Consider the following 11,107-nt stretch of genomic DNA (forward strand, 5'->3'; position numbering starts at 1 on the left):
ATGGCTTCATCAAAATCTCACCCTAACCTTCTCAAATCCAACCTTGAAGCTTGGAAGACATTGTAGGCATATATGTGTATAGATATAGATAGAGAAGGAGAAGAGTTAGAGAGAGATAAAGAGCAAAGCGACCAAAATGGGAAGGAAATGAGGAGAAGGTTTTGTTTTCCAAATGGGTGAATGGTCCTCCTTAAGCCACTTGTCAAGCTTTGGTGGTTACTAACTTTTTGTCAAGTTACTTCCTTGCCCTCATCCTTCCTTTGCAATACCCATCAAGTCCCTAAAATAACTACCTTAATGTATACATACATATACTTATATGCATGTGAAATGCCAACAACGCCCCTCACTTAAAATGAGAAAATCGGAAGAAGTTTCTGAGCCCGAAAGTCTTCTCTCACCCGCTGATGAATCTGAATCAATGGTACTTCCACAAAGAAATCAGGTTTTTTTGCATTCAGGCAATCCTTCACAAAAGCTTTTTTCAATGTTTAAGTTCATAAGGATTGGAGAGAGATGGCTGTGTACCTTCCAAACATACAAGAGGAAGTAGAGTACTGACACCTTTGTTGGAGTACGAATATCAGCTCTTTTTTATATGTAATTAGTACAAATAAAGCTACTTGAATGAGCAGCGCGCATAAATTGCTACATAATGATTAATGAACTTGATGAGACGTCTCCCTCAAATGGGATGTGAGGAATTTGACTCCACGTGAACATTTGTGTGTTTGTGTGAGAGTATTTACCTAATATATAAATAATAATTATAAAAAATAAAAATAAAAACCTGGAATTTCGGGAGAAGCTTCTTCATTATTGAATAGTTGTCCTCATAGTACTCCTCCCAACCTTAAGAGAATATTGTTATGGAAAGTGAGGCCTAAGCTATGGCAAGAGCAGTCACTGATGGGAAGTGCTAAGTCAGTCTGAAGGATATTAGGAGTCACCATGTCACGGGCCTATTAAGTCACCAAGCGATTCACATTATGGTAATGCTCTAATATTTCCAATAATATGATTAACTTGGTGAATTAGAACTACTGAGTCACTGGTGAGAAATTAAATCTCCATACGTTTCACATTATGATCATGCTCTGATTTTTGCAATCAAATAATTAACTTGGCATTTAATATCACTGACCAAACAATATGACTGCAAAAAGGGAAGTTATTTTTATCACAAATCATAAATTTTTTATTTATTTTTAACAAACACAAATCATAATTATCGTTGAAGCTGAGCATCTGTATCTCAAAAATCTAGCATGAAAATCTTTTAAACGTTACTTATGAAGCTGCTTATGTCCATATACTTAAAAGAAATGCATAGTGTGTGTGTGTGTGTGTGTATGCCTTCACTGGCACAGTGTTGTATAGTCTCTTGGGATGAGGAGTGATGTGATTTTCACATCCTTCTGTACATAATCCAAGCAAGATTCAAGGACATTCATTTGAGCTAGTGATTGGATTCTCACAATTAAATTGAAATCTCCAGTCAATTTATCAAACAAAAATGTCTTCGAGTGAAAAAAAAGAGAAAAAATTTACAATTAAATTACAAATGTGCCATGTACTACTGTTGTTGTGAATTAGTCTAATCTAATTTTCTTTTAACCGTCGACTATATATAGAGATAAAACTACACTCTTCCTGCATTCACTTTTTTAGCATTCAACGACTTTGTCCACCAATAGTGGACATGACACACAAATTGCTTGTAAAATCAGTGTCAAAGAAGACCTCAATCAATAAGTGCATGTCATCAGTTTTGGACATGAAATATACAATCTCTTTTTTTCCTCTTGATATGCATCAACTCTATCACTACAACTGTATGCACTAGGAGCAACTTCTATCTAGCTTCCATTACTATTATTGTCAAGGAATTTCCAGTATGAGTTCTCTCACCTCTTGATGTCTCTGCATCCATGGAACTTCTTTCGACAAAGAAACCAGGCTGTTTGGGTTCAGGCAATGCCACCCCCTCATTACCCAGCATGAAAACTACTGATGACATGGTTGGTCTGTCTTTTGGCAATTTCTGAACACACAATAGACCCACTTGAATACATCTTAGTACTTGAGATTCAATGTATGAATTTTCCAAACATGAATCCACTAATTCCAGGGCTCTATGATCATTCCACAGCAACCAAGCCTATAACAATCACAATCCTCAAATTTAGTATTTCACATAAGAAGTTAGAGAGAAATAAAACAAAACAAGATACATTTCACCGTACATGTCCCAAAAGCGAATGATAATGATTGGGATGATGAAATTTCCAGTTCCTTTTGCCACTCACTATCTCGAGTAAAAGTACGCCTAAGCTAAAGACATCAGATTTTTCTGAAAATTTTCCATCAATGGCATATTCCGATGACATGTAACCACCGCATAAAATTATCAAATTTAACCATTTGAAAATGATAAACAAGTACTATCTGGAATTTGTTTACAAAACTTACTATGTTCCGATTACTCGCTTTGTTGTGGCTTCAATTTCATCTCTCCCAAAACTTCTGGCTGTCCCAAAGTCAGAAATCCTGGGACTTAGTTCATCATCTAGTAAAATGTTGCTGGCTTTGAGATCCCTATGAATGATTCTTAATCTCGAGTCCTGGTGAAGGTAGAGAAGTCCCCTTGATACACCCATAGCAATTTCAAATCGCTTTTGCCATGGAAGTTCTAGTTTTCTATTCTGATCTGCATGACATTTCCATTCTGCATAAATGGATAAAATGCACTATGAAATTGGTCTACAAAGATAAATGGTCAAGAGAACTAGACCAAATTCGGCATGTACTTGTATAGTAGCATCCTCTCTTTTCCTTCAATGCAACAACCCAACAGCCTAACAAGATTCCAGTGTCGAAGTTTGGAAATCAACATGACTTCATTTTTGAACTCTTGTAGACCTTGTCCAGAATTATTCGAAAGCCTCTTGATTGCTATTTCTTGTCCCGTTGTTAGCTTACCCTATAAGTTTTTTAATAGCAATGTAAAAATCATGTGGTACAAATTTTTTATTAAATATCAAACAGAAGATTACTTTTTAACCTTATAAACTGGACCAAAACCACCCTCTCCGATCATATTTGTGGAACAGAAGTTCTGAGTTGCATTTGCAATAGTGTCCAGATCAAAAAATGGTAACTCAATGTCTTCATTCTTAGTTTCGATACCTGCAAGATCAAAAACGTTATACATGCAACTAGTTAACTTTCATCATTCAAGTAACTGTCTGGCATCGTTAGCTAGTTGTTTATTTGTTACAAGACTTTCCTGATAATCATTGACGTTATTAGCACCACAATCTTCTCCCGGTCTTACAAGAGAATCTTCACCTAAAGTTTTTTCCTTTTCTAATTGTAGTACATACTGTATCTTTCTATCATACTCTAGCAGATTTTAGGAGATTTAATCTCCCTTTCTACTTGGAGGGCTCTTCTACCATAATAATTAAAATTGAAATATCTGTTGGACCAATAGAAGGTCACATGTGGGGGCGTGTCAATAGATGTTTTCAAGACACACAACTACACACCCTTCATGACAAATAATTTCTCTGTTTCTTTATACTCATCCTGAAAAAATCATGCAAGCGTAAGGTAAAGTATTCTGATTAAGCCACATACGAAAGAAAAAAAAAAAAAGCTTTGGTTGGATGACTTTATCAATAGTGTATAGCATTCAGATTATAACAACCTGCCCTTTTTGGCCCCCGGGGGCGTAGCAGTGATGGTAGGAGCTCGGCGTTTGCACTTCACAGGCCAGTGTTCGAACCTCCCAAGCCTCCTATGTTCTGGACTCATCCTGTGTGTGGCTATGGGGCTGTGCTACATTACCCCCAGTTTGGCGCCATGGGATGGGGTCTCTAAGGGGCCTTATTTCAGGGAGTTCTGGGTCAATTAAAAAAAAAAAAAAAATCCTGCCCTTTTTGTAGAGCTAAAGTGGCTCAATTAAAGTGACTAGGTAGAGACCTAGATAGAGTGGCAAAGGAAATAAATTTGAAAATCTTGACATTTGATGCCGACAAGACACGAGAAAGACATAAAATAGGAACTTGGAGTCTAACTAAAAATGGGGTAAGAACTTGTAGTCTTCTAGATATCTTACCTTCTCTCTTCAGCTTCCTCCTCCTTAAGAAATATAAGAGAAAGAACAGGCCTAGGAGTACCACTGCAGCAAGTAATATAGGAATGATTATAATCTTCAATCGTCCCTTTACATGGGAGCTGCTATGTGTTTCTGCACAGTCAAAATTTACCACAATGTAAAGCAACCAGTCGTATATTTTAAGGCAGGAAAACTAAGAAATAAAGCAGCAGTAAATAAAGGGAGTTGCTATGTGTTTCTGCACAGTCAAAATTTACCACAATGTAAACCCATCCACTCGTATATTTTAAGGCAGGAAAACTAAGAAATAAAGCAGTAGTAAAAGAAGACACTTTCAGTTGAAAAGATAACAACTTTCTTTTATATTTCCAAACAGAATGTAAAAGCTACTCATCTACATGCTTGGGAATATATATCATACCTAACTCAGAGGAGGCCATTCTTATGTAAATATCTTGTCCAATTTCTCCGAGGTCCCTAATATCAATCAAGTCATCAAACCAGAGCATGCAGCCACTTCCTCCTACTGTTACGTCTGTATTTGCATAAGCCATACAAGAACAGTTTTTTGCGCATACCGTCTCACACTCCTTGAGGGTCATGCTCATATTAAACCAGGAATACCGTGGGTCAGGCAATTTAACACCGGAATACTTGAGAAATCCATTTGATGATCCATTGTGGCAATCTAAGGGTGTTCTTCGAACACACCCACCAGACCAATCTGCTGTGTCCCAATCTTTTGGGTATCTTGGCATAAATTTATCAAGACACCTACACATCGGGGAGTTACCAATGTTGCAGCTACCATGGGCCTGACATAGCCCAAAAGAATCACAGTTATCTGCTGATGTATTCACGTAAACTACCCATTCCTGTGTTTTATAATTCCATGTCAAGCGCTGTATTATTCCATTCTGATTCAAAACCCGCTGTGAGAAAACTGAGCTATTAATAAGATCATATTCATAATACACTTCCTGCTGATCAAAAACAGAATGGTATGTGTAGATGCTGTTTGGTAGTAAACCCATCGCGCCACTAGAGCGGATACCATTCCATGGTCCAGAACGGTATTGCTCAACTGAACCTTTTAGGAGGAAAAATTGTGGAAATCCACGAAGATCAATTCCATGAGAATACTCACCTTTAGAAGGGTCATCACTGGACTTCCATGACCATATACGCCGATCAATTCCGGTTACTAGGTTCTTTCCAAACTTCATGCCTGGCAACTGTGTGTCACATGGATAATCAAAACTCTGCCATAGGAAATTCTCATCATTTGCATCTTTGACAACAAGATTACCCGAATCCAAAAGCTATGCAACTGGGTTCACTGTGTTGTTATTTGATGATGAATTTGAAGACGACTAGAAGATGCTGTTCGTACTATTGACAAGCACGAGAATTCCTCCACTAGCAAGCTTTAAGACACCTCCTCCTAAAGTGTCGGTAAGTGGAGTATCTCTGTTGGCAACCCATACCACAGTCCCATCAGATATTTTCTTGTACCATATTCCCAAGTATCGATTCCTGGAAGTAGTACCTGAGGGGCTGAAAAATCCCAGTTCAAATGTTCTATTTGCAGAGACCATGGTTTGCCCATCAGCAAGAGATTGAGTTATACTTATGGTGTCTAATTCAACTGCATAAGAGATTATTTTTAACATGGTAAAAATATAATACAAGAAAAGATTTATAGCAAAGCCATAATTCTTCGATGATGTACTCATGTTTCACATATGAGGTGTGTATTTCTTTGTTTCTTAGTTCAGAAACCCATAAGATAGATGGGTTGGCAGATGGCAAACAAGAGAAAAGTCAAATCAGAAAGTCCTCAAAGTCTTCCGTTCCTGCTTTTTACGCTACTAAAATTTAAATATATAAATGTGCAATTAATTTAGTCATGTAAATTTGGTCGGTTCAATAATCAACCTAGTCATTTCAGTATTAACAATTGAGCTAGGCCTCCTTTTGTGACTCATAATTGGCATTTCAATTGGTGGTCCCGCACCCATTTGATTAAACTTTGGTTAATTCTCTCCACATAGTTAGGGATGGCAACGGGTGGATTTGGGCAAGTATACCCTCCCCTGCTTTTGCAACCATTTAAAAACTTCGTCTCCGTCTCAGTCTCCGTCTCCGTCCAAAACCGCAAAAACGGGAGACTTTCCATCCTATTCTCGTCCCCATTTAACATTTTTAACCCTGGTACCTGTCTCGCCCCATTTAATACCATAATTTATTTATTATTGAAATAGATTTGTTTGTTTGTTTGTTTTTTTTTTTTTCATTTATTACTTTAATATTATTATATAGATAAAATAATAATGCTCACGTGGTTACAACATTTGATACAAATTATGCGGCCATTCATTATCCCTACCTTAGAGTCCTCTATTATATATATATATATATATTGCAGCAACCCTAAACTGATACCTTTTTTAAAAAAAATTTTGGCATGACCTCCCCTAAAAAGGGGACTACAACCACCTGCTCAAAAAAAAAAAAAAAAAAAAAATGCAATGGCCTTTCCTGGCCTTTCAAAACACCTCAAACATGTCCCAACACATAATACAATTAATATACTCCAACATCCCATCCATCCGTTCATTATACCTCAACATGGCTCATCACATGGTGGAACATCTACATACTGTTTAATCCAAATCATCATAATTACAGTCCCAAAATATTGTTACAATAACAAGAGTTCACAAATCTCTATACCAAATAAAACAAACTAAGATTTTACAAAAATATGGGACTTAATATAAAAATAGCAAAAAGAAGTCCAAAACATTTAATCCACATAGTTCCGTGGTTATCATATAAGCAAGTTTTTCATACAACATATTTAACACACATTCTCACATGTTCATATATCTCAATCAAGTCAATTTAAATTATAATTAACATAATTAAGTATTCTAAGACACAAATCAAGTAGATCAACTCACTAAAGTACAAGATTTCATGGATTAAGGACCCCTACCTCAAGATTGGACAAATCCTTGAAATGGGTTCCAAATTTTGAAATCCAAGGAGGGCGCCAAAGCTGAAATTTCTGGTACTAGTGCGTAGAACTCATCGTGCTCTTCATTTTGCCTAAACGGCACTTAAATCCGGCAAGAATTGAGAGAGAAATCTTGTCTCAAAGATTGAAACTCAAAAAAGAGAAAAAAGAAAACTCTAGAAGGGGAGAGTGAGGTTCCAGCGGGAGTAAAAAGAGAAGAGGCTTAAAACATGCATGTGGGTCCCACAATTTTTTAATTTCTTTTTCCTTTTTCTTTTACTTCAATTTCTACACCACACATATATAATGCAATACATAAAATACCACTTAATCCACATAAATTAAAATGCATAAAATGCAATGGACCTAAGTAAAAACATGTACACAAGACGTGAAAAGACTGAAATATCCTTGCATCAAGGAATTACCGGAAAAATTAAAAATGTAGAAAATTGGAAACGTCACACATATAGACACAAAGATGAAAGCATATATAGACACATGGAAAGGAGAGAGTGAAGCAGATAGGAATCATATGGATATGCTGGGATATATATATATATATATATATATATATATAGTACATCTATATGTATAAATATGTAATAGATTAGAATTATATAACATTTACACCCAACTAATTAATAGATCTATCATCTGTAAAACTCCATAAGCAAATTAAAATCAAACATTAATAGTGAAAAGAATAAGATCAAAATTCAGTTATCCATGAAAGATGAAGAAAAAAATCTCATTAATAGAGGCTGGAGAGAGGGAAAGAGAGAACTCAAATACCATGAAACAAGAAGAAAAAAAATTCAGTAATATCGAAGAGGGAAAAGGAAATAATTGATCCGTAAGCAATATGAGAACTAGGGTTTCACTTTTAATTTCTTAGCAGCATAATGCTCTTTAGAAGAATGAAGAGTGAAGACCAACGTTTGAGAGACTGAGGAACATAGTGATGAGAGGAATTGTGTGAATGAGAGTTAAGAAACTTAGGGTTTCTAATGGAAAATATATATACTAATAAAATAAGGGTCTTTAAGTAATTTGCCTATTAATTCATTGCATGTGGTAGGTGATAGATAGTTTTTGTAGACATTCTTGACCTTGAATTTTATTACACCAATTGATGTAACAAAATCCAAGGTCAAGAATGTGTAACAAAATTCAAGGTCAAGAATGTCCACATAAACTATCTATCACCTACCACATGCAATGAATTTATCTCTTACCAAATAAATAAAATAAACCATCTATCCACTGTTTATTTCCCTCGCGGGTAGGATTATCTAGAAGAGTCAGCAATGGAAAGACGCATCTAGAAGAAGGCGTATATGACTAAGGCTGGTGACCTTCATTTCAGTATATTATCATTTATTTTTTGTGAATATTTTATAGAAACGAAATGTAATAAATTTTATACACAAGGCAAGAATAGGATAAAATAAGATGCAATAGGATGAGTAGTATGCAATGGAATTAGCAAGATGCACAAAGAACAACAATGGTGCTATATGTAAAATCAGTGATAGGACAGAGCAAAGACGATATAAGAGAAAAGTAAAGAATCGTATCAGTTCCCCGCGAGACCGACTTCCATGATACTGTAAGTTTTATTTGTGATTTTACATTGTTTTAGTATTTTTATTTATTTCAGGACTTTAATTATAATATCAGACTAGTGATTTGGGGCTTTAAAAGATAATATCCGAGAGGTTAGAAGACTACATTCATCCTAAACACATGCTCTTGATCTCACCGTTCGAATTTGGCCGGATCGATCTCAAAATGTCATGATCAATCCAATTTCTCCATGATTGATAGTAGGTTCCAACACTTCGAAAAATTTGAAAATCTTAACATTTGATGCCGGCAAGACATGAGAAAGGCATAAAGTACGTAGAAACTTGGAATCTAACAAAAAAAAAATGGGGTTGGATTTGCCTATGTAAGAATTTGTAGTTGTTGGATAGTGCTGTATACCTACCCATTTATACTCAATCACTTTTCTATTCAGATTTAATGTGGGAAAAGTCTCCCTTTGTAACAAATAAATACGATTATATAGCTTCTCGTGGTTAATTCTATTCATGAAAATTTCACTAGTTATATATATATATATGGTTATTAACATTTTCACTAGTTATATATATATATATATATATATATATATATATATATATATATATGAGAGTTTGAGGTGGAAAGTTATTGGTTATTAACATTTTCCCGTCTTCTATAGTGAAAAGTGTGTGATGTTTAATCCGTGAATTTGATTCATTTGGAGTTCCAAACATTACGAGCGTTAAATATCCTATTCAGATGGCGTAAGCCACAAATTGAGCATCTATAGACACACTCTATGGCTAATTCTTTGATGGTTTAATCATGTTTCATACGATGCAGTGTGTGTGTTTTTCATTCAATATTAATTCAGAAACCCATAGAAAAGCAAAATCAGAAAGTTGTCAAAGTTTGCTCCTCTCTCACTTTTTTACCCAGTTAATTATACATCCCCAGAGCAGGTGGTGGTGCGTCAGCATGTGAAATGTGCAATTAATTTAGTCTATTAAATTTGCTTAGTTCAACTTCTAATTCTCAATTAATCATTTTACTATCAATAATAATCAGGGTCAAAGTAAGCCAGCCAGCCAGGCCTAGGCCGCCCTGTTCATTTAGTCATTTCACTAGCTATGACCTATGAAGCACGGACACTCCTCCCAGGGGCCCGTACCCATGTCGGATACTTTTCGGACACCGACACCCGTGTCCGAGGCTCGGACACGTGTCCGACACTTCTGTAAAGTGTCCAAATATTATTTTTTATTGGACACGCGTGTCAGAGGCTCGGGCACACGGTCCGACACTTCTGTGAGATAAAATTTATTTTCTCTCACTCCTCTCAGTCTCTCCTCTTCTTCAATTATCTCTTTTCATGAACAAAATATATATATATATATATATATATATATATATATATATATATATTTAAGTTACATGAACAAAACTTTGTGAAAGACTGAAAGTATATATGTTTATTCATATACATATTTAGTTCATTGTAGTTATGTCTCTTCTGCACATCTTCGTTTGGAATTTGGATCAACTTTATTTTTCATTTATTTTCTGTTTTGTCTTGTCCATATTTTTCTTATAATAGAGATGAAATTATTGAAATTGATTCTGTTATTTGTTGTTATTTTATTTATCTGTACAAGATTCTAGTAATTATATTTTGAATATATAATTATATATATATATATATATATATATAATTTTATAGGCGTATCCCCACCGTGTCCGTGTCCTATTTTTTTGAAATTTGCCGTGTCGCCGTATCCGTGTCGTATCATACCTGTATCTAGTATCCGTGTCCGTGCTTCATGGGCTATGACTAATTTAATTGCAGAAATTATTAAATAATGAATTATTGGCCACTGATGGTTCAAACCAAACAAAATTAATGTTTATATATTTTTGTAATATATGTGTGGATTCACTTTTCTTCATCGGAATTAGATTGGGCCGCGAAGCTTTACTGATCCATAACCATTTCATATTTGGCCTTTCAATTTGTAATCTCACACACTCACACTCATTCGGCTCTTGTCGTGCGCTACTTTACCTCACCTTCTCACGTGTTACTAGTCTATTTTATTTAATTTTGAAATATCCAAAGTAGTGGTTAATTTGAAAAGTCAAACAAAGCAAATGTTATACTATTTTCATAATTATCTTTTACTTTTGGTATTATATAACTGGTGAGTAGGTTAGGGTAGGTCATTCCAATTACAAATGTATAAATAATTAATAATTACAAATTTTAGAAAGTGATAAATAAGAAAATTAGAGGGTGTGACTTAATTTATACTAAAAAAAATTATTGTCTTTATTTATCACTTTTCTAATTTTGTAATTATGAATTATTTGTACATTTGTGATTGGACCACATTAGC

The 11,107-nt window shown here is 35.0% G+C and overlaps 1 protein-coding gene and 1 pseudogene across 1 annotated transcript; both read right to left on the reverse strand.

Moving 5' to 3' along the window:
• Window positions 1–1,462: 1,462 nt before the first annotated feature.
• On the reverse strand, window positions 1,463–8,118 carry LOC132307757 (G-type lectin S-receptor-like serine/threonine-protein kinase At4g27290; annotated as a pseudogene).
• LOC132309770 (receptor-like serine/threonine-protein kinase SD1-6) lies at window positions 1,856–2,660 on the reverse strand. Its single transcript, XM_059808052.1, has 2 exons — window positions 2,487–2,660; window positions 1,856–2,161 (listed from the first exon to the last, which is right to left on the reverse strand). The coding sequence occupies exons 1-2, from the start codon at window positions 2,658–2,660 to the stop codon at window positions 1,856–1,858; spliced, it is 480 nt and encodes a 159-aa protein (XP_059664035.1).
• Window positions 8,119–11,107: the final 2,989 nt, after the last annotated feature.

Source organism: Cornus florida, unplaced genomic scaffold, assembly GCF_030987335.1.
Source record: "Cornus florida cultivar Cherokee Brave unplaced genomic scaffold, ASM3098733v1 CherokeeBrave_3.0.0_Hap2_Chr05, whole genome shotgun sequence".
In the NCBI taxonomy this organism is placed as follows: domain Eukaryota; kingdom Viridiplantae; phylum Streptophyta; class Magnoliopsida; order Cornales; family Cornaceae; genus Cornus; species Cornus florida.

Excerpts from the sequence above, each read along its gene's own strand:
- LOC132309770 (XM_059808052.1), bottom strand. The coding sequence starts at position 2,660 with ATGGGTGTATCAAGGGGACTTCTCTACCTTCACCAGGACTCGAGATTA. Across the intron at positions 2,162-2,486 it reads TTGAAGCCACAACAAAGCGA|GCTTGGTTGCTGTGGAATGA; the intron begins GTAATCGGAACA and ends TGATTGTTATAG.